The sequence below is a fragment of the Lemur catta genome, chromosome 3 (assembly GCF_020740605.2).
Source record: "Lemur catta isolate mLemCat1 chromosome 3, mLemCat1.pri, whole genome shotgun sequence".
Classification (NCBI taxonomy): domain Eukaryota; kingdom Metazoa; phylum Chordata; class Mammalia; order Primates; family Lemuridae; genus Lemur; species Lemur catta.
Window position 1 is genome coordinate 79442577 of NC_059130.1, and position 25229 is coordinate 79467805.

General features: G+C 38.1%; 1 protein-coding gene across 8 annotated transcripts in view; it reads right to left on the bottom strand.

Moving 5' to 3' along the window:
* PATJ (PATJ crumbs cell polarity complex component) overlaps positions 1-25229 on the bottom strand; it is a 337132-nt gene that overhangs the window by 266435 nt on the left and 45468 nt on the right. For all 8 annotated transcript variants that reach the window (XM_045547880.1, XM_045547882.1, XM_045547878.1 and 5 more), the window contains exons 11-15: positions 24751-24892; positions 20465-20608; positions 17167-17243; positions 15143-15199; positions 4382-4516 (exon numbers count right to left, since the gene is read on the bottom strand). In XM_045547880.1, coding sequence (XP_045403836.1) covers positions 4382-4516; positions 15143-15199; positions 17167-17243; positions 20465-20608; positions 24751-24892 — 555 coding nt within the window. The remainder of the gene's footprint in view (positions 1-4381; positions 4517-15142; positions 15200-17166; positions 17244-20464; positions 20609-24750; positions 24893-25229) is intronic.

Here is a 25229-nt window from a genome sequence, read left to right on the forward strand (position 1 = left end):
TTGAGCGAATAAAGTATAAAATATGGGCGGTGTACAACTATTACTGGGTAAGTGATCTATCTAAATTTTTACATCTATATGGTTTCTCCTTTTAATACTCCAATGTTATGTTACCCAGGCTGGAGTACAGTGGCACAATCATAGCTCACTGTAACCTTGAACTCCTGGGCTCAAGCGATCCTCCTGCCTCAGCCTCCTGAGTAGCTGGGACTACAAGCGAGCACCACCATGCCCAGCTAATACCCAGCTCCCTTTAAATGTACTAATATCACCTATAGCCTTCTTGAGACCATTTCCCTTCGCATTTTCATAACATCACTATAGATATTAACACTAAATGTAAGGCTATTAAAAACTGCTTAACTTACAGCGTGTAGGTAACCAAATCTAGAATACTCGGCTGTCAAAATTTAACATCAGTTCACAATATTCTTTCATATCCCACACTCTTAATACCATCCTAGAAAAATCACTTCTATCGAAAAGAAATACACACATTGCTTCTCTGTCTTTTGGCTAAGATCAAGTGAAAAGAAATACACATAACTTTGCATCAGTTCTATTCTTATATACTCTGCTGATAGCGTCTATCAAGTACATGCAGTAAGTGTGTCAGTTTTCAAATTATTTTATGCATATATCCTAGGTTTAAAGGGAAAAAAGATAACTATTCTTTATTAATGATTAATCCTTATCACCAAAACATTATCTACATTTCATATTATTTTTGGTATATAATACTTGGCACCAAAGATGATTTAGAAAGATATGTTTATTACAATTTTTCATTCATACAGATTTCACTCAAAGAGTTCCCACAGTTCTAACTACAAGTCTCTAAAAGCTGACCCCTCTGCTACTCCCAAAAAGCTGAGGCATGAACACAATCCAGGCAACAATCTTTTCACATTCAACTCCTACCTTTTTGGGAGGGTTTAGCAGCATTTTTAGTTTAAAGATATTTCTAATCTGGCATTCATGTCTAACAGGTGTCATGTTAATGTTCAGATAACGGGCAGGGCTGATTTTACTGGGAGAAGTCTTTCCACAAATCTGTCATTGCACCAGAAAATAAGACGCATTGGGTTGCTGGGAGCATCCACCAGCAGTGGGCTGAGTCTTGAGTCAACTGTCCCTGAGAACCACTCTCAGGCCTGTAACACACTAAGCACTTAGCCATCAGGCCAGACACATCACCCTGCCTCTTAATTATTTACAAAGAAACCACCACATGGGAAAGAGACCTACGTGCACTTCAGGGAGCTAGCCCTACTGCAAAAGTAAATATTGTCTTCCCGTCTTCATGACTGATGAAGAGGCCCAGGGAACAGCAAGTTCAGCAGCAGATGAAAGGTTTTTCCTTGGAATTAACTACAAGTCAACCTTTTCAAAAGAAGGGGCAGGGAGGTACCCATCACTGGTTCTAGAATCAACTTAATGGGTAGTAACCTATACCTAAGGAAAAAAAAAAACAAGTAGATATAATCAAAGCAGGAATTCTACCGATACATGGGTATTAGTTTGTATTTCACTTCAACAAATTAGAAAGTCACTTTTCAGGTTTTTATCTTGGAGTACCTTTAAATATTTATTTAGCTCATTATTTATTCATTTGAATTGTCTCCAATTATTATGGCAGTGCCTGGTAGTCCTCCTCAGTACTCTCTATCGCAAAAGAGATTGGTCACATTTCCCATTACCAACTCCCATCTAAGGGGATTTACGGCTGCTGTAAATAGCTGCTCTGGGCCGAGACTTGGCACAGCGTTCTAACCCCAAAGCAAATTTGTGTTTCTGGTTTTAAGCTCTAAGGAGTACATAAAACACACACACACACACACACACACACACACACACACACACACACACACACACACTTATTTTGAGTTCAGGAGTTTATTTGGCTAACTTTACAGAGATTTTTTATCTCTATATTTGGTTACTCAGAAGCTGATTTTCACTTTAGAATTCACAGTATTTCTCAAGGTCCTTCAATTTGAGAGCTTTTTAAGTGTTGTCAAGTCTCAATTATCCAGATTTTTGATCAGAAAACATGCATATGTATATACACTTCCAGAGTACAGAATATTGTAAAAGTGCTGCCCCATTATATTACCATACTGGATCCTCAGCCCAGCCCATAAAGCTTGTCGCTATGCCTTTTTCACGGTGACAATATTGCCAATACCTCACAGAGAGATACATGGACAATACTTCATTAGATCCTCACAAGCCAAAGTTAAGGAGGCATTTATTGATGAAGAAACTGATTCCATAACAGTTAAGTGACGTGTTAAGTGAAGTGACACATAGCTAACCTGTGGCAAATTCAGAACCCAAAGCAGCTTCTCTGACTTTCAGACCTGGGTTTCTTTCCCTATCTCAAGTTCTTTCATTAGAAATATTATTTAAAAATTCAAAAAATCTTCATGCTACCCTATTTACCACATTCTATTTATTACAATGTAGCAGGCCCCTGGAATACTAGCCTTGGCTAAAGCATAGAGGATTCAAGTTGATGGCTGGGATCACCTATATTTGCTCTACTCTGATCCACCCAGCGTTTTAGCACCTACCTACCACATACCAGTAGTGACTTATACTTAGTGTCATTGAATTTTACATTTATAAATGATTAAAATGGTAAATTTTTTGTTATCTGTATTTTGCCACTAAAAAAAAAGTGAACTAAATTGGTTTTACTTATACCTCCACACCTCCCAAATATATCTTATTTCTCAATACCTAATAATTACATCTTATAGCAATGGTCTCCAATTTACAGGTTATCATGTGCGATATCCACAAAGCTGAGCCTGTGCCCTGCAAATTAGAAGAGGAATACATGACCTCAGAACCAAAAAAAGCATAATTCATCTAGTAAAACAACTTAGGGCATTTTAATCTGCAATAAACACCCCAATATCATTCTCTTGAACCCCTCTAAAAATAAGCAACTTACTACCTCTTAAAATAGGACTCCAAAACCCTGCCCTCCCATGCTTACGTCAGAATTCGGTAACTAGTCATTGCACTTTTCCCTCTGAACTCAAAATGCAACTCCGAATTCTTCTCAACATATTCCTTTAGGTGGTTAGACACTACTAATAAATTGCAGTTGCACCCAACATGAGACCTATTTGCTATCCTTATCATTTCACTTTGAGCAAACATAAGTTTTAGAAAGAAATCTCTAAAATCAGGGCCCATGGATTTCCTATCGTGGCTAAGGCTACCAGGTTGATTCTATTAAATTCAACCTAGGGTTTCTCGTAGATGCTCACTTTTAGAAGAATCTTCTTCTATGACATCTTCTCATCTGACCATTCCCTACATCTCTTTTAGGGGCTTAGGAGGTAATGTGATGTATTTAAAAAAATAATGAAATGGGAGTTAGGAAACACAAACTAAAGTTCTCCCTCTACCACTACTTCAGTGTATAAAGTTGGAGAAGTTAGTGCCTTATTTTCCCATCTGTAAAATTAGGGGTTTCAGTGTTGTTTTGCTTATTTGTTATACTAACTATCCAACTTTTCAATCTTACAAAATCTCTGAAGAAAGTCATTTCAGGCTAGGTGCAATGGCTCACATCTATAATCCCAGCACTTTGGGAGGCCAAAATGGGAGGATTGCTTGAGACCCGGAGTTTGAGATCAGCCTGGGCAACATAGCAAGACCCTTTCTCTACAAAAAATTAAAAAAAAAAATTAGCCAGGCATGGTGGCACATGCCTGTAGTCCCAACTACTTGGGAGGCTGAGGCAGGAAGATCACTTGAGGTGAGGAGTTTGAGGTTTGAGGTTATAGTGAGCTATGACGACGCCACTGCACTCCAGCCTGGGCTACAGAGTGAGACCCTGTCTCAAAAAAAAAAAAAAAGAAAGAAAGAAAGAAAGAAAGAAAAAGAAAGTGATTTATTTCAAAGCAGAGGTGCTTTAGAATTGCTCTGATTGAAGAGAGGCTGGGGAACCTGAGCAAGCCCACTAAAGGCTGCCATTGTGAAGCGGAAGTCCCAAGGAGACAATCTGAAAACCAATAAGCCCAAGGTCATTCAGCTCTAATCCCTATTAGAAATAATCAACAAAACCTGCAAATAAATGTGGGATTAGAATTTTGCAAGAAAATACTAATTATACTACCAAACTTCTTTCCTAGTCAATTCTTTAAATAAAGGACCTCTCAGGAGCCTCAAAAGATGGGGAAAATGAACTGAAAGCGTAATACCTACTTCCTTTATCATCCAATAAGCTGGCAGCGTTTTCCAATCTAAGTGGGTCACATTACATTGGCATCGGTGACACTGTAACTCAGTGGATTTCTAATAAGAATACATTTTCCTAGAACTTAAAAATTCCTGTGTCTTTCTCCCCCATAAAGTTTACCTCAAGAAGCTCATCCTCTGGCTGCAGGAGGCTCAATGTATCCACAGGACCACCAGGCACTATTGAAGAGATATAATGGTGCCCATCAAAGGAATCCACTTCCACGCCAAGCCTCAGAGTGTGAATAGGCAGCAGCTGTACCAGGACACAGAGCAACAATATTGAACATAACAAGGACACACCTGGCTGTCAATCCTCCATCCAGCATTATTTTTACATGAAAACCCCACGTCTTGAATCAGATCACCAAAATTTTAAAAGAGCACAATAATGGGAAAACTAGCTCCAAATAGAATAAAATTATGAAGTCATGGGTCTTCTTGTTCTCACTCTTCTTTTTCTTCTGGGTTCCCTGGGAATGGAGATACAGATGTACAAAGTCCTGCCTTCGTTTTTGAGCTGCAGGCGGTCCAAATACTTTCTGTAGCACAGTACGTGTGCCGTATTTCACTCTTCTACGGGCTCCCTATCCCCCAGAACATCCTGACTCCCCTTTATTACCTAATCAACTCCCACTTACGCTTCAATACCGTGGCAGTGTCACTTCCCGGAAGCCCTGAGTGAATGTGCCCCCATCTGGGGTTTAAGAACACCCTGTGCGCATCTCCATTACAGCTTTAGAATTCCCATTTTATTCTACGCAGAGTCTGTACCTTTCATCTCTACAACCTCAGTACCAGGCATGAAAGATGGGCTCACCCAAGATGTCCTTTCCTTCTAGCCAATTCAGTGAGAACATCTCCAGTTTGAGGAAGGCAATCATATCCATTCTGGGATTGATTCTGTCAGTTTATAAGGATTCACATGGGCTAAGACGTGAGTCAAGGGCTGAGAAACTCTAGCCAACATCAGAGGGAAGAGATGAGCATTTTAGTTGCACTCATCTTTGTTGGCTGCGAAGGTCAAGGGCATTCACTAATCTCCACTCTCTTGTCTTTCATGGCACTAACGATTTCTCACTGTGGCTGAATAAACTAAAATACAGTAAACGGTACTAATTATGATTTACATTTCCTATAGCAATAGTGTGTTTACCTAAAAATGCCAGAGCTACCTCTACCTATACTTTACAAGGAGAAAATCCTACACAGGGTGGGCAAAGCATCCACAATGTGGCTCTTTCCCTCAGTTTTCCTATTCTCCATGATCCTGTATCCCTGAACTTGTCACCTCCCCTCCGTCATCTGCTCTGAGTCCCCAGAGTGCCACGGGCCTTGATTCAGACACCAGCTGGGGCTCATTTCTGTCCTGCTACAGAAATGTAGACAAATGTGAAGTGGCAAGTCGTCTAGCTGACTGTGACTTCAATGACTTAAAACGGGCATGAGGGACTTCTAGCCCTGCGATAATTTTCTGAAAATTAAGTGCTCTTGACCAAGCACTTTGGGATCTACAAGCATCTCTGGCAATAAGATGTTACAGCACACTATTCATTTATTTTTTTTTTTTTAGAGTCAGCGTCTCACTTTATCTGTTCCAGCACTCTACATGGAAGGTTGGGATTGTTCTTACTCTGCTCCCTCTCTGATTTCTTTATTTCTCACTGCGGCCAGCTCGTTCTCTCGCCTGGTCATTGTGCCAAATCATGTCTATCAAGACAGGATACATTAGGGTCATCTTCTTCACTGGTGTATCTACTGGAGGTGAGTAAAAACTCTCAGAGAAATGCTTCTGTAATAACAGTTTCCCCACCCACCTCTGCCAACTGTCTTCCTCGCTTCGTTTATGAGCCCATCACTATAGGGCAGAGAGCCGTCAGCGGATCCAAAACACATCATCTCCAGTGGGGTGGCTGGAGCTGGCTTGTGCTGGCTTGAGGGTGCGTTGTTCAATTTTCAGAAATTTTGCAGGCCAGTTGTGAAACATAGCCATTATTAAAAATTAAACTATATAAAGTTATAATTAAATAATAATAAATGGAATAAGTGCTCAAAGCCCATCACTTCCTAATTATTTTTCACTATATTTTACTAATATCTATGTTCTTGGAGTGATTTATATCTATTATGTCTGCATAGATGGAAATAAGAACTCAAATAATACTGAAGGGGGAGAAAACAGAAAGAGACAGAGGAAATGCTTATTTTGTTTAGCTGCTAAACGCAGCTGGGACAGATAATTAAACCGTTCTGCTCCCTTGAAGAAGCCTGTACCAGTGAAGTGCTACTGCGCATGGCTTTCCAACTCCATGATCAGTGATGTCACTCTGGTAGCTTCAAATATGCCACGGAGGGAGTACTGACATCACAGATGTTGATAAGTGCTTCAAATTGGAGCTGTCTCTTTTATTCTTTATTTTTTGAGATCTAGACCTTTACCAGTATGCCACTGATCCATGATACAGTTTGGACATGATGTCCAGTGTATATTTATGGGGTGTAACTACGTGCAAGGCCTTGAGCTACGAGCTGGAAATACAGAGTGAAGGAAAGAAACAGGCTCTGTCCTCACAGAAGGAATACCTGGTACGGTAGACAGACAGTAAACAAGCAAGAAGTAGACACGAGCACATAGGTAAGCGAATAAACAACTAACCAACAAGCAGCCAGATTGCCACAGTCCTGATATAAGTAAAGAACAGAAAGAAATGCAGCCAAGGAAAGTGTGACCACCATATGAAAAACAAACAAGTAATGACGACTTGTGACAAGTGCTGCGAGGAACTAATCAGGGTCACACAGAGGAGCACAGCTGGTCGGGGCCCTTGTGGAAAGTTGGTCAGAGGAGGCTGCCCAGAGAAGGGGACGTTTAAGGTGAGACTTGGAGGGTAAGAATGCGTCAGCCCTACAAAAAGCCTGCTGGGGGGTGGCCTGGGGAGGTTAGCGAAAAGCACAATTGCTAAATTTTTGGTTTGAGCAAATAACTAAATGGTGGTAACAACTTCTGCATAGAAATACGTGCTCAGATTAAAACAAGACACTGCTGTACACACAAAGAGATCTTTGCTACTTACAGAATATTAATAATATGCTCCCATAAAAGATGAAAAGGTTAGGAGGAAACTGTTTCCACCAACCTCCCCCCACAACACACTCCAACTAATCCTGATCCACTCACATGGCTGACCCCATTCCCACCACTGTGGACCAGCTGAAGTCAGGAATGGGCTGGGGTCCTGGGCCCAGCAGAGGCTCACCCATGGCACGCCCTGCCCTCCAGATGCGGCGCTGTGCCCATCTAGGCTACTCCCCCAGGTATCTGTAAACACCACAGGCTCCCTAGAAAACTCAGACGGGGAACAAAACACACATGCTTCATCTTCAATCATGCTGAACAAATAAACCAGAAATGATGTTTACAAAATCTGTCAAGTTAAAGGAGGCCTACCTAATATTAGTTCTGAATCTAAATCTGGGTACAGCTGGGTTTCCGAGATTTCATGTTATATTGCTGCAGGCTTCTCTGCGGGAGCAGGACTGTTTAATTACCTGTCCCAGCTGCATTTAGCAACTAAACAAATCAAGCATTTCATCTGTCTCTCTCAGTTGTCCACCCCTTCGGTATTCTGAGATCTTAGGCAGGGAGCAGAAAGTGCTGAAATGACAGGAGTGGGTGCAACAAATGATTGATGCCTTCACATACACCACGTGGCATGCTTTCTGATGCTTACCCAGCACACTTGTGAGGGGTCCTCTTTAAACTGACAAAGTTAATGAGCAGCAGGATTTTCATGATCCTGATATGACAAGTAAAGGATACAGGGAAATGCATCCAAGGAAAGTGTGACCATTGTGTGATTTACTGTCAGTGCTAAATGATGAAGATCAAATGAGATCAAGAAAGTTAGAGGCCTTCAACCCGTGAGTAGAGACCTGTCATGAAACAAAGTGCATCCCATTCATTTCGCTAAAAGCTCTACTTTCAGGATGCTAAAACAAGATATCAAAGTGCTCAAATGGGAATGTAAATGATATTGCTTCAGGGGGAAAAGAAACTTCTGGAAGGGAAATCTCCAAAGATGTGTCAGTGGGATGAGGGAGGACACTTCCAAAAGAGTTAAACTCAAAGTAGAACACAAAGAATCCTATGATTGATTTTCTCTCTCTCTCTCTCTCTCTCTCTCACACACACACACACAGAGTGAAAGTATTAAATAGCCATTTATGTATAAAGATTAGGGAGTTACTAAATTTATCATAAATAAAAAACTTTCCAAGAACAAGGCTACACGTTCAAAAGTAATGGTGAACCACAAGCATAATGATCTCCAAAGTTTGTTGTGTTCACTCAGAAGTTACACAAGATAGTCAATCCGTCAATCCTTCATCTACATTTGTTTTTCTTACCCCTCTAAAATTTTAATTCTGAATGTTCAAAAATCGGCCGGGCGCAGTGGCTCACGCCTGTAATCCTAGCACTCTGGGAGGCCGAGGCAGGCGGATCGCTCAAGGTCAGGAGTTCGAGACCAGCCTGAGCAAGAGCAAGACCCCGTCTCTACTAAAAATAGAAAGAAATTATCTGGCCAACTAAAAATATATATAGAAAAAATTAGCCGGGCATGGTGGCGCATGCCTGTAGTCCCAGCTACCCGGGAGGCTGAGGCAGTAGGATCACTTGACCCCAGAGTTTGAGGTTGCTGTGAGCTAGGCTGATGCCACAGCACTCACTCTAGCCTGGGCAACAGAGCAAGACTCTGTCTCAAAAAAAAAAAAAAATATATATATATATATGTATATATATATACATGTAATATGTACTCTGCTGTATGGCAGTACATTAAAAGTCCTCTTCAGTTACCTAACAGCAAGGTTAAGCATTAGTTGCCATTTATCATTTTTGATATCATTTATGTTACCTGCCATGAGATATTTGAGTTTTTGATGTGGTATCCAACACTTTGTACTTGACTTTCTCCCTACCTTTGTCCATGGCATTTCCCTCACCTGTAATATCCATTGTACTCATTTCTCCAAATCCATTCTCCAGAGTATAGATCAAACGCCACCCTCCCAATAAGCTTCCTTCATCTGTCTTGAGGAAGTATAATAATATCCTTCCTTGAACACGTATTAGGCAGCTTAACAATACCTGAACAATAATTGCCAATGGAGTAGGGCAAGAAAAGGGTCAAACCTATGAATCAGTCCTGGTGAGGAGGAACAAAATAGGGGCATGTGTATTCTGAAAAAGCTCCTTTGATGTTTTTGATATGCCACTTGCCCTAGTAGGTGAGCACTGCTACTAGTCACTTGATTCTGTATCTTACATTCTCTACTCAAAAAGAGAGCAGCAAAGTATAAAATTGTATGTCTGAGAACTGCTAATGGTGTTGCCTCCGGGGAAGAGAATGACAGGACTAGGATGGGAGAGAAACTTATTTTTTGCAGTACATATTTCTAAACCTTTTGAATTTTGTGTCTCGTCCATACATTTATTATCTGTTCAAATTAAAAAGAAAAAGGAGTGGCACAGGGCTCGGAAGCCAGATAACCCTTAATTTGTTTCCTAATTCTGCCAGTTACTAGCTGCATATGATCTTGGGCCAGTTACTTTACTGCCTGACACTTGATTTTCCCATATTAAAAATGGGAAGGAGGAAATACTTGCTGTCCAATAGGGTTATTGTGAGAAATAAAGGAGAAAATGTATTTAAAGCAAAGAACCAGCCCTGGTAACTGAACAGTAACACCCGCTGCAACTCCTGGAAAACCCAGTAAATCCCCCTGCCCTAAAAATTATATTTGCTCATTATAGAGTAAGGGGGGAAAACCACATTTTAATGTTCTCTGGCTCAGGAAATATAATTCAGGAGGGAAATAAAGTAAAATCTGTCAATCTGTCATGTCAAAACCAGAGAACAGACCTGGAGTTTTTGTTTCCCATATGAGAGATATTACTGGTGCTCACTTCATATTACAATTGATGGCCAGCAGAAAGGTCACTAGAATGAGCTTAATGCTTCTCCCTCATAGAGCTGTGATTATCTTAATAGTAAACACTTGCCAAGAAAGCCATCCCTAAAAGTGCAAGTCTCCCCAGATGCGGGAAAACTGTTCTTGTGTCATGATTAACAGCTTCCTAGAATAAGCACAGCTAATGCTCGAGCCACTGTAAATAGCTTTCACCTCCCTCTTTCCCCACGACTCCATCCACCTCAGAAGAAAACCTCATCTATTAACATGAGCCCCTAATACATGAAGATGCTTCTTGACTCACCTCTTCAAGAGTGGTGGCTATGGGGCAGCAACCATCTAAAGACAGCCAGACCCACAGGAACCTCAGTTATACCCACGAAAATGACTTTCCCAATCAGAAAGCTGATGGGACAGAGGAAAAACCTATAGCCTTGACCTCAAATCATGACATGACCCTACTTAAAATCCTCCACTGGTATTACCTTGCTCTGAGGATGAAGTCCACGCACATCACCACCGCTCTCAAGGCCCTCCAGCACCTGGCCTTCCTCAACAGCCTCATTTAACAACATTAGCTCTTAACTTAGTTTGACCCAGACACCCGGAAACAAACAACACCTGTTCCCCCCACCCATGCCGGCCCCTTCCTACAAGAGGGCTGTGTTCCTGCTGCTCCTCTGCTCCCAGCTCACCACCTTCTATCCTTCAAGCCTGAGCTCAGAGAGGCTTGCCCTGGCCTCCTCTCTAAAGTGGCCTCCCCTAGTTACACACTGTTCATCCTGCTGATTCATTGGCAGCACTTCTGACAATCTGCAACTATCTTATCAAGTTATTTTTTACTTGTCTATTATTATGCCCCTACCCAAGCCAGAACCTAAGTTCCATGAGAGCAAGGACCCTTTCCATTTTGCTTCCCACAGATGGCAGCATATTTCTGGCATAGAGTAAGGGCTTCGTAAATATTTCAGGAATGAATGAACGCACTATGCCCTGGCCACTGTCTTACTGTATAATTTTGGAGGAGTCATTCGACCCAGGCAGACTTTAGTATCCTCATCTGCGAAAGGGGTTTTGATTGTCTAATTAATTGTCCTTTATATACTGTAGGGAAAAAATGAGAAGCTACTGAATTAAGACCTAAACTTCTAGCTGGGCATGGTAGCTGACTCCTATAATCCCAGCTACTTGGGAGGCTGAGGTGGGAGGATGGCTTGAGGCCAGGAGTTCAACACCAGGCTGGGCAGTATAATGAGACATCTTTTTTAAAAAAAAAAAAAAAGACCTAAACTTCCAATTAGAAGAAAATTTTTAAAAATATTATAGCTTATCAAAATGAAGAAATACTCTGCTTATAATTAAGAAATTAATGTAGCAAAATATAAAAATGTATGATAGTTATATGGAAAAACTATACATCCCTTCTCTCCCTCAAAAACACATGAAACAAAAAGATGGGTATACTGATTACAAATAAATAAGTATATGCAGGTAACAACTAAATATGAAGAGAGAATATTGCCATTATGGGTGACTCTTTTTATTCCAGTGCAAAAAAGGAAAAATAACTTTTAGCCATAACAAAATATCAATTAAATAATTAAATGTTTTTAAATAGCATATTAAAAGAAAAAGGCCTTTGAAAGGTCAGAGTCTAAAAGTACTAGAAGCATACAACTTGAAAACAAAACAACCATTTATTGGACGTTTCTTATATGTTGAAACTGAGCTACATTAATTAAGCCATATATTATATTTATATTTAATCTTCTATAACACAATTATTATTCATATTATGTAGAAGAAAAATTAGGCTGGTTATTTCACCTCCTAAAGTGTTTCCTCACATATCACCTTCTTAATGAGCCCTTCCCTGACCACCCTATCTAAAATTGCAAACCCAATCCCCTTTCTGAATTCCCTATCTTCCCTGCCTAAATATTCTCCATGGCACATGTCATCCATACTATATAACTTACTTATTTATGGTCTCCCCCCACTAAAATATAAGTTCGACAGGACAGTGATTTTTCTTCCTACTTTGTTCTCTTCTGGAACCCCAGCATCCAGTAGAGGACCTGGCACAGAGTAGATATCAATAAATATTTGATCAATTAATGAACAGCTGAATGTACTGGTAAGTTTCTACAAGGTGGTTCTGAAAGTCTGTTCAACTCAAACCCTTTCCACCCCTTTCCACCAGAGTTGCTAAGTACAAATATACAAATATGGCATAGAGTTTGATCAGGCAGTAAGATAAATGCAGCAAGGCTAGTGGCAGGGAACTAGGAAGTAAGGGTAGAAAAGAACACCATCTGCCTGGAGAAAGAGAATTACATTCTTTAAAAATGTACACACAGTGTGCTTATTGTTTTTTCTCCTTGCTGTTTAGAACGTCTGCTGAATTCTAAAGCTATATGGCACAGGAGGCTAAAAAGCTAATCAGGAAAGCTCTAAGAAGTAAAGCAAAGATTTCAGCAGCCTCAGAGCACTGGGCACATAGTGTTAGAGTTCAGGTCCCACCAGGATAAGGGGACTGGTAAACACTCCAGACTCTTTCATGGAATACCTGGAAGGCTATGTCTTAAGAGCAAGGGCAAACTAGAGATAATCTTAACTTTACCAGGACTATACTTCTGTCTCATCTCTGAGGTGATCACCCACCATTATCACCACCACCACACACACTCTATCTCCGTATTAGTAGACGGGATGAGACCTCTCTGAACAGAGATAACTAACATCATCTGAAGTCTTTTGTAGTTGTTGGACATTCAATCAAATTATGGCATGATAAGAAATATTAATACAACCAAATAATCCATGAGACAAAACATCAAACCATAGAAATAGATCCAAAGCTGATCCAGATACTGGAATTAATTACTTAAAGTCTTTATAAGCTATGGTTAACATGTTCAAGAAATACAGAAAAAGACGATAAATATAGATTTTTTATTTTTGAAGACAAAGTCTTGCTTTGTTGCCCTGGGTAGAGTGCAGTGGTGTCATTGTAGCTCACTGTAACCTCAAACTCCTGGGCTCAAGTGATCCTCTTGTCTCAGCCTTCCAAGTTAGCTGGCACTTCAGGTGTGAGCTATGACATCTGGCTAATTTTTCTATTTTTAGTAGAGACGGGGTCTCACTCTTGCTCAGGCTGGTCTCGAACTCCTGAGCTCAAGCAATCCTCCCGCCTTGGCCTCCCAGAGTGCTAAGATTACAGGTGTGAGCCACTGTGCCCAGCAGGATTTTTTTTTTACGTTGAGAATTTCACCTGAGAATTTTAATCTAAAAAGGAATAAAATGGAAATTCCAGAAAAATATAATAAATATGGCAACTATAGTAACTGAAATTAAGTACTCAATAGGTGGGCTTTAGCAGGAGATCAAGCAAAGGAAATTTGGTAAATTGGAAGAGAGTTAAATGGAAAACATCCAATATCTAAGAGTTTAGTGTGAATTAAAGAACAATTTTAGAGAAAACTATCATTAATTTATATGACAATGATAATAAAAATAATAACAGCCTACCATGTACTTGCAACTATTCTGGACACATTATAGTTAATTCCTATACAAGTTTATGAGATAGGTACAAATATATTAATAGCCCCCTTTACATACAACAAAGCTGAGACATAGAGTTTAGTTAATTTTCTAAGATTACAGCTGTCAAGTTCTGGATAAGCCAGAATTTGAACTCAGGCGGTTTGGTTTCAGAGTCTACCTGATCAGTACACTATACTGCGGTAATTAACAATAAGTGAAGTTTTCTGACGTATTTATGTTTCTTACTCTCATTTTGAATTAAATTGCTCTCATCGAATTCAAATGGAATTATTAGTAACTAATCTATTATAAAGATGACTTTGAATAATGTAAAATTAACTACAAGGTGTCCCATGTTCCTTTTACACTGTATATCTGAGGAAAGCTTGGTCAGTTGGCTGACACAGACACAGTGAGGAAGTGACCCAAAATGCAGCTAAGTTTAGAAGAAAGAAATACTCTCTCGTGTCAGCCTTGAAAATTCAAACCTATGAAATAATGAAACAGATAGCATAAAATTATGGAAGAGAAATATTCATCACAAATACTCAAAGAAATAAATAGTAGAACTATCTAAAAGAGTTTTCAAATTCTTATGAAACCTGCAATGGAACACAGAAAACTCACTTTGAAAACTGCATGTGACAGCTTGCAGTTTAGGGCAGGCTTAGCTCTTATATCCCATGTGAGATTATAACAGAACTTTTGAAACTATTCTGGCAAGAAAAATCTTTCCTTTCTTATCATTTGTTGAGAGAGCCAGCTTAGAAGCCTTCTCTAAGTTTTAACTGCCCTGGCCTTTGATTATCTGGAATAGGAACTCTAAAATTAATTTGTAGTGTAAGGACAGTAAAATTGTTAGGAAAAATTATAAAAGTCACCTTATAACATTTTGCCATTAGAAATAAAGCTTACCAAAAATGTTTTGAGTTCAAGAACAACCATTGCCTATACTCAGACCTGAAACCACTCTTGTCCTCGAACACCTAGACCTGAAGGCTTTTTTAAAGTCCATATTCCTGGTCCTAATTCATAGGAAACATTTTTAAAAGGATTTCTTATAATATCTGAAAAGCTAACACACTTGGCACAACATTACTATGCATATTACCTCTAAGGTGGGCAAAAGAGTTAAACATGGGCTTTTGGCTTCTGGAAGTGGCATAAAAGATGCCATATTCTTTCCAAGTATATCTAACCATTATCTTTCATAACAATGAGACCCAATACATTTTCAGAAAACATCTAAAACTAAATTCTGGAAACTTTAGATCATAGTACTTAGTTTCTTCAGCAAGAATTTAAAGAAAGTTCTCCAAACAATAAAAAACTGATGTTATCTTGAAAAAATAATGCTCACCTTTGAATACTTCTGTAACTCAGCATCATCTGCAATCTGTGTGTCCAAAGTAGCAACCTAAATTTATGAGAAACATATTTTTGATATTTGTAAAAGCATAACTTTACTTCTCCCTAGGTTTTCTGAAAATATCTGCAAAATCTATATATTGATAACTCCATCTGACCTACATTATAATTTCTTTCCTATATTTCTGAAATCCATAAGGATAACACATAAAACTTCAGAGTACATTTGTTGTTCTTCTTCATGTCACTCTTTTCTCCAAAATTATCCAAAAGTTGAACAGAATGTGATGGGCTAATACCATTTTTTAAAATCTATGATCCCTAAAATTTTAATGTAATCCTCCATTATAATGAACACATCAAATTTTACTCCTTTGACAAAACCAAGACTATGGCCATTTTTACTTTCAAATTCAGGCCTTGAACCAAAATTTGCATGTCAGTAAAGTCAGATGAGTTTGGAAAAACTGAAGCATCTGACTTTCCACAACAAACTCAAACCATTTCCCCAGGAGAAAAAGATGGCAAAGACACAAACAGAAAGACCTGGTCCCTGGTGGGAAGCTCATGGAATACTTAAAGCTTTTAATCCTGGCCTAAAATTATTGTTCTAAGCTTCAACGGTGGACAGCCACAGAAGCGAATTCCTTGCAAGCGAAAGTATGTTACTGAAGATTTGCATCTGTAAGTTATTAATAAAATATGGTGCATCTGGAAGGAAAGGATAAGTTAAACAATGACCCAACTAAAGCTTCTAAAAGTACTGCATTTCAGATAAGTAGGTACTGGAAGAAAGTGAAATAAGAAACATTGGAGTACATGCATTCATTCATTCGTGCACCATGTTTGGTTTCTCCCTTCTGCCTCTCATTTCTCGAAACAAGCAGCTACAACTTTTAATGAATAGGCCATCACTTTAAATTTCTAACTTCAAATTCTGTCTCCTCTCTCTAGCCTGTGATAAATGAATTTTAAGAGGAGGATAAAATTTTAACAAAAAAAGTGCCCATCACAAAACTTGCCATTTGTAAATACTGGTGCAATAAATTACTTTGAATATCAAACCACTAAGGTTAGTAGGAAAGGTCATCTGCTAGGTGATAGCCTAATAGTAATATTCAAAATCTATGAAGCAGAGAAGCAGCAGTTCCTGAGAACTGACATACAAGCACAACATTAGCAGGAGAGAAAATAGGAACTGTTTTTACTCATCTTAATGACATTGGAAATTTTCTGACAAGAGATAGTGGCTGGATATTCTAAACTAGGAAGAAGAAAAAAATCTCTAATCAGCCAACAAGTGCTAATGATAAACATATGTAAGAAAATGTGAATGATAATAGGAATTTAAAAGAATGTTTTATTACTAATGCATTTAGTGAACACAGTAGAAGCTTTTCTAAGCACAGCTTTTCTGCTTTCATGTGGATTCATATGGGGAAATGTAATCAATCCCTTACTCAATGAATCTACTAACAGGTGAAAGGAAGTCTAATGGACCACTGGCACTATAAACTTACACCTAACCTAAATTACTTCCTGTTCTTCCAAATACATTTGATAATCATTCTTTCATTTTTCACATAAAACTGTAAGATTCTTTGTGAAACATAGGACTAATATCCACAGCCCTTTCAGTGTACAATAAAACAAACAGATCATAAAAGCAATCATAAAAATGCCAGCAATTTTAAGCAGCTGATACAGGTTATAAATTTAAAGGCAAGCCCTCTCTCTCCTAACATTTTTCTGCCTATTGTCAGCTGAAATTGTTTCAACATGAACTGAGTGTCTGCTAATTGTAACTGAAGCTTGTGTGCAGTCCTTAATTATTCTTACAGCTTAAAATGCTTAAAAAAAAAATCAATTGATTGATCCAATAGGGAAGAAAGGCAAGAAGAAAAAAATAAAAGCAGGCTGGCTATTCTTTGACTCTCCCATTTATTTAAATTGTAGTGTCAGGAGCTTGATGTGAAATGAGACATGAGTGTTTTTTATTAGAGGATTTTAACATACCATTACTTCATAATCAGGACCCAAAAGGTTTTCCCATCTGGATTTCAGCTCATTTTCTGGAGAGTCTGGGACTCTTTCTGGATTAAAAAAAAAAAAAAGAATGTTGAAGCTACTGTGAGCCAAACACACTTAACGACTAAATTCTTCAATAACAGCACAGTTTCAGTAAGTAAAGGGGAAATGAATAAAAAGGAAAATGCATTAACTTAGGTCTACTAGGTAAAGTAAATCAGAGGTGACTTATAAGACTAATGTAAAATGTAAAGACCAGCTGTAACCAAATTATGAAGGCGTTTTTGTTGTTAAGGAATATTTTAAAGAGAAGAGGAAATGATGAGTTTATAAATGAAATTTAAATTATATATAGTTTATGTGTAAACATCCAATAGTTTACAAGTAAAATGCATCTGGCTTTGATGTATAATATGTTAAGGCATACAAGGATTTAATTTAAATGTTAATCATTTCAAAGTAGTACCATCCTGTTACCCACTGGAAAAGTAAAAACTTACCAAGATACCTTTCCTGTCCACAAGGCATATCAACACAATACAATCAGACGTTTCACATGGGTGGCTATAAAGGCTTAGAACCAGAGTTCCATGAGCTTTAATATAATAGAAATTTTTGTTTTTACGCCAGTCTTTTGTTGCTAATGGGTCATTAGGATATTTACATCTTTATGACTTTCTTACTTGAGTATAACACTGCCTTTGTTGAATAGACAATTTTAATGAGGTAAGGCAGATTTTAAGTGTCTTGACTGTCCTCCACATGATCTTAGCCAGAAGCTCAGCACACAGTTCACAGTATGACTAATGTCTAATAGGCAAAAGTCAAAGTACTAAAACTGTAATTACAACCTCTATCCATAGTAGTACCAGAAAATGAACAAATTTCCACCTTCTTTTTAACTTAAAAAAAAAAAACTTTTTCAATGTTGTCTGAAGATTGGAAAAGTCACAGAACACTTATCACAACTGACATAACCATCTGCCTAAAATCAAATGTAACTTGCAATATCAGCTCTTTTAGTCTTTAACAGTTCATCTTGGATGCATATAATGCTTAATTACATAATACAAATCACTAAGTGAAAGAGGCTAACCTCAGAAATCAGAGACTAAGACTAATGAACACTAAAGAACTTAAATTACTAGATTTACAAAAGAACACCCATGAAATAACTATATTAACTGATATGCCAGATTATATTTAGGGGATAACTAACCAAAGACACTATTAAAAACAAAACATCAAATTCATTTGGGCTTTGCACCTGTGTCCATTCCTGTTAACATTTCCTTAAGAAATTATATTAGGCCGGGCGCAGTGGCTCATGCCTGTAATCCTAGCCCTCTGGGAGGCCGAGGCGGGTGGATCGCTCGAGGTCAGGAGTTCGAGACCAGCCTGAGCGAGAGCGAGACCCCGTCTCTACTAAAAATAGAAAGAAATTATATGGACAACTAAAAATATATATAGAAAAAATTAGCCGGGCATGGTGGCGCATGCCTGTAGTCCCAGCTACTCGGGAGGCTGAGGCAGTAGGATCGCTTAAGCCCAGGAGTTTGAGGTTGCTGTGAGCTAGGCTGACGCCACGGCACTCACTCTAGCCCGGGCAACAAGGTGAGACTCTGTCTCAAAAAAAAAAAAAAGAAAAGAAATTATATTAAGAGTTCTAACATCTTGCCTGTTAACTTTCTCCTAGGCAGCAATTTCTTATCTGGTAAATGAATCTGAACAAAATCTGCAATGTATTAGTTGAATTCTAAGCTTAAAAACATGGTGCTCAGATAATAGTTATACACATGTATAAAGTAATGTTGACATTTCACCAACAACTCTTTTGACTATATTTTACCTTTCAGTTGCACAACGAAAACACAATCATGAGTTTTAAAGCACCGCACAAAGGCCTAAGTGCTAGAGGAAAAAGATTACTTTCAGCAGCTCAATAAATCCTAGGCTTCAAAAAATAATCAAAAAATAAAAATAACACAATGATCCAAAACAATTATTCCAAAGGCAAAATAGAAAGCTAACTTCATAGCAGTTAGAAGATTCTGGCTTTAATCTCAAACTGAAATTATACATATGCACAAAGAAAAAATGCAGTGAAGTTGATCCAAAAAGCACAGATAAAATATTTCTAGGCCAGGCACGGTGGCTCATGTCTGTAACCCCAGCACTTTGGGAGTCCGTGGCAGGAGGATCATTTCAGGCCAGGAGTTTAAGAAGCCTGGGCAACATAGTGAGACCTCATCTCTACCAAAAAAAAAAATTAGCCAGATGTGGTGGCACACACCTGTAGTCCCAGCAATTTGGGAGGTTAAGGTGAGAGGATTGCTTGAACCCAGGAGTTTGAGGTTGCAGTGAGCTGTGATAACACCACTGCACTGTAGCTCAGGCAATAGAGTGAGACCCTGTCTCAAAAAAGAAAAAAATTTTAAAACTACTTTTAACTTCAAAATGTATTTGATTTTCACCTGATACTTCACTAAAAACCCATCTATGCTCAGCTCAATTAAAATAGCAAAGATAAATTACAGCCTACTTAGGTCAAAAAGAACAAAGTAAATTTCCAGATTACAGGAAATATTTTAACTTGAACAAGGGCTTAACTCCTTCCTTTAGGCTATTCTACCCTAAGACAAGACAAAGCTAAAACCCCAAACTTCTCTGGAACATGGGTGGTGTTAAGGACTCCAGGGAGTTTCATTTAGCTGGCAAGGCTTTCCTTAGCACCCTTTGTGCTGAGAACTGCGTGAAACTTACTCAATATGCTTGCAGAATAGAGTCCACTATAATAGCTGAAGAATCAAAGTTCAAAGTAAAAGAACAAAATCGTAAATCAATTCAAAAGAAAATTAAAGAATAAATGTATAGCAGCTGGGCAATTTGATAATTTGATTCAACAAATAAAAATGTACATATTATTAATTTTTATGGTAAAAAGGAAACATTGCTATATGTATACATATAACTATAATCTATAGCTATAGATATATCAACGATAATATACAAGCTAAAGAATGCAGTAGTTAAAAATGCTAAAAAAAGATAAAAAATAGTCATCACATACTAATATGCATTCAAAATTAATATAATAAAACAAAGATGTAAAAAGAATGTTTGGTCCCCAACTGCCATAAGTGTTAGGATGTTGATAATAAGAATACCCTATTTTATATGCCTAAAATGCCTCTAAGATTCCTCACATTATTAATAACTATGAAGACAGAAAATGGGTAACAAATCAGTAAGTCCAATTATTCCCAAGTGAACACTTGGTGCCCACCCAATTTTTCTAAGGCTTGTATGTTGTCATTTTTCAGATTATCCATTTTTTCTCCAGTTTCTTCATCTTCACCATCCAAATTAGTTTCTGTTTCCACTGCTCCAGTTAGAAAGAGACCTGGTGTTTTTGGTGGTTCTATAATTCCTAAAAACAAACAAACAAACAAAAATTGCTAATTTGAATCACTAGATCACTAGTAGCTGAGAACCATATTTAAGTGAGCTTATTCCACTCCTGTTCTCCCATTTCACAGCCTCATTACAACCATCGGAGGTAACTTACATATGATTCCTTTAATCTAAAGTGCCAAGTCTAACAGGTAACCAAGCAATTCCTTAAAAAATAAACTTGTTGATAGTATTGAAAAGAAAAAGGAATTAGGCAATGGGAAGAGAAAAACAAGGTAAAGCCGATGACAAAGCAGGGGTAGATGCTTCTCAGCATAGCCTTGGAAAGAAAAAAACACTGAGGTCTTAAGCTCTTGTGGAGGTGGTGGGCAGGAAGTAAGACTTGCAGAATAAGCTGGGCCAATTGCTCTGGCTCTCCTAGGTGCTGACATGACATCATCATGAGTTTAACAAACAAGTCCACATAGGTAAGGTTATTAATTAGAAGGGAATTAGAATTGCCCTGGGGGCAGAGATTCCTCCCTTAGCTAAATTGAGCTAAGTAAAATAATAGGAGTCATCCAGTTTTCAATCTCAATAAGGCAAGTCACTTTGTATCTCCTACACATAAGCAAACTTGAACATGAGTCATTTTGGATTATTTTTAAAATAATCACACATCACTTATAAAATATTCTTATCAAAAATAATTAACCTGAACCTAAGACTTTAGATCTAGCTTCTAATTCACAGGAGATATGGGTAGAAGAACAAGTTAAATGACAGGACAAGGAAACAATCAAATTCACAATGTGGCATTCTAGTGACAAATGGAATAATCCCTTCACAAATTCTTTGTCATGGGGGCAAGGGTGGCGGATTCTTCTAGATTAAAAAAACCAGACAGACATACAAATGCAACAAATGCAATGCAAGACTGGATCTTGGTTTTGGGGTTTTGTTTGCAGGGGAGTCTTAAGGAAGAGCAGGAAGAGAAGCTACAAATGAAATTTTGGGGCAACTGAGAGATTTTAGGTATGTGTTGGGTATTTGATATTAAGGAATTACTATTAATTTTCTTTGATGTTGGCCACATGTGGTGGCTCAAGCCTGTAATCTTAGCACTTTGGGAAGCCTAGGCAGGAGGATCGCTCAAGGCCAGGAGTTTGAGATCAGCCTGAGCAACACAGTGAGATCCTGTCTCCACAAAATAAAAAGTATTTTCAAATTAGCCAGGCATGGTGGTTGTCCTCCTATAATCTCAGCTACTTGGGAGGATCTCTGGAGCCTAGGAGCTTGAGGTTGCAGTAAGCTATGATTGCACCACTGTACTCCAGCCTTGGTGACAGAGGGAAATCCTGTCCCTTAAAAAAAAAAAAATCTTTGATGTGATAATAGTATCATAATTATATAAGAGAATATCCTTGTTTTTATAAGCTAAAGACTGGAAGTGTCATGATGTCTACCACTCACTCTTAAATGGTTCAGGGAAAAAACATTAATTAGAAGAAAGCAAATATGGCAAAATGTTAACTACTACATTTAAATGGCAGGTTTGTGGGTATTTATTATCTTTTATTTTTTCTGTACGTTTAAAATTTTTTTTACAATAACAAGTTGAAAAATAGAGTCAGTTAAAAGTTCCTATGATATTAACATAAACTTTAAACCACACATCCATAAATGCACAGCCTAGTACTAAAATAAGAAATCCCAACCATTCACTACAGCTTTATTCACAGTAATCAAGAGGTGGACGCAACCTAAGTGTACATTAGAATAAATGAATAAAGAATATTTGGTATATACAAACAATGGAATACTATTTAGTCTTTAAAAAGAAGGAAATCCTGTCATATGCTATGGCATGAACAAACCTTGAGGACATTATGCAAAGTGAAATGAGCCAATCACAGAAGGACAAAGAATGCATAATCCCACTTATATGAGGTGTCTCAGTAGTTTATAGAAATAGCAAGTAGAGTGGATGGTTGCCAAGGGCTGGGGGGAGTGGGAAATAGGGAGTTATTCAATGGGTATGGAGTTTCAATCATGCAAGATGAAAATGTTCTAGTGATCTTCTATACAACAATGTACATATAGTTAACAATACCATACTGTACACTTAAAAATTTGCTAGGAGGGTAGATTTTACGTTATGTATTTTTTTTAATCACAGTAAAAAACATGCCAAGCCAAATCTGCTAGTATAGCTGGGGAAAACAGTTACATATCAGCAGAATTTATAGTACAAAGCAATGTAATTGTGTGCCACAAACAGTATACAAGTAGGTACACAAATACGTATACACAAGGTATACAAATAGTAAGAGTTTAGAGGAGGAAAAGACCAAGATTTAGAATGGAAGAAGGAAGCACTGTGCAAGAGCTAAAAGCTGTGCAGCTTGTTTCAGTAAAACAGACTTCTAAATGTTGACAAAGTGCAAGGCACACAAAGATGTGTGATACGGGGCAGGGGCAAGGACATATTATAGTCCACATTATAGTCCCGCACACAAAACAGGTGATTACAGTGTAGTGTGATAAATGCTACAGTAGAGTGCTTTGCAAGGGGTGCTAGTGAAGCTCATGAGGACACCAAAATCATGAAGAAAGAGGTGCAGACTTCCAGCAAAACTTATCCCAACATAAATTTTAAATGTAGGCCTGCCCAGTAAAGAATTGCTAATTTGTAGATACTAGGCATGCCTACATTCATTTGGAATATTCAATTGAAGCCAAAGGCTCCATCAGAGCTATTAAAAACCATTATATTTACATAAATATTTATGTAAACCTTTTAAGGTCAATATGGCATTTGTACAATTTGTACTATTTAGGCAATTTTAAATTTCATATATTCAATGCAGTTGACAGGGCATTTGTCTTTCAGCAGTAAAATTTCCACTATCACATAAAACATAAAAAGTTCCAGCATAAATACAAATCAATATCAGTTGAAAGCAAAGGCCTCCAGACTTCTTATATATTCAGAGAAATATTTCCAGAGGGGAAAAAAATATATTCATTTTCTGACAAATTCTAATGGAAGTATTTCTTTTCTTTTTCTCTCTTTCTTTTTTTTTTTTTTTTGAGACAGGGTCTTGCTATATTGCTCAGGCTGGTCTCAAACTATCCTCCCACCCAAGCCTCCTGAGTAGGTGGGATTACACGCAGGTGTTACTGCACCCAGCCTTAATAGGCATATTTCTTATGATTTATATAGCTAGTCGCTAATTTTTAATTGAATATGTGTTCCCATGATTGTCAACTTTTGTTGATCTGTACTTTTGTAAGTTGATAATTCAAAGTTGACGGTCAGGTTCGGTGGTTCATGCCAGCAGTCCTAGCACTTTGGGAGGTTTAGGGGGGAGTATCACTTGAAGCCAGGAGTTCAAAACCAGCCTGAACAACAACAGCAAGATCTCCTCTCTACAAAAAATTTAAAAATTAGCTGAGCATGGTGGTGCTCTCTTGTAGTTCCAGCTATTTGGGAGGCTTAAGCAAGAGGATCACTTGAGCCCAGGAGTTTGAGGTTGCAGTGAACTATGATGACAACACTGCACTCTAGCCTGGGCAACAGACAGAGACCCTATCTCCAAAGCAAAAAAAAAAATTGACTTGCATACAATTATATATTTGTTCTATAATGAAGATTTACTACTCTTATAACCAAATTAACACAAACATTATTTTACAAATAAAAATGTTTTTGGTAGAAATCCATGTGTTCTTTTCTCTCATAGTACTTCAGAAAGTAAATCAAGAGACATACTGGAATAAAATATATTGTTAAAAGTAATCTGAAACTTGAAGTTTGCAAAATGTCAAAGCATTAGACAAATGAGAGCCTCTGGAACAAAAAGTGCCAAAGCTTTATTATTCAAATATAATTAGCAAAATTTGGAAGCTTTTTGGAAAAATAATTTCTTTCTTCATTTAGAGTTCTCTGGGCTTAGTGCACATCAGGGTTCACATTGTAACATTTGGACGGGCATATTATAATATGCAAAGAGAAAACACTTCTTCAATGCACAAGTCAGCTGATCATTTCTCTATCACTGCATTTTACGAGGTGGGCAATTTTTTCCTACTCAGACTCACAGAGTAACTTCCATAATTTAGCTATTCTTCTAAACCCACACTACATGGGGGCAAAGGGGTGGTGGAATTGATTACCTCTGTCTGAAGGCTGTTCAAGTGGAGAAGCAGATGAGGGTGTCTTCCTTCGAACAAGGGTTAGGCGTACCACCTGCCCCGCCTTTCGTAATATTTCAACAACATCCTGGTTGGCCATACCCTGAATATTCACACCATCAACCTAAAACATGAAGAGAAACATTAAACAGAGGCTTTAAGTTTGTTACTATTTTTAATTCTTGCAAGGTTAAATAAAATGAGGCAATTCATTTTATTCCAAGAATGATTTATAATAGACTTTGGAATACATTTTTAAGTAAGAATGCAGTTGGCCAGGTGCAGTGGCTCATGCCTGTAATCCTAGCACTCTGGGAGGCCGAGGCAGGACAGTGGCTTGAGCTCAGGAGTTCCAGACCAGCCTCAGCAAGAGCGAAACCCCATCTCTACTAAAAATAGAAAAAATGAGTCTGGCATGGTGGCTGGTGTCTGTAGTCCCAGTTACTTGGGAGGCTGAGGCA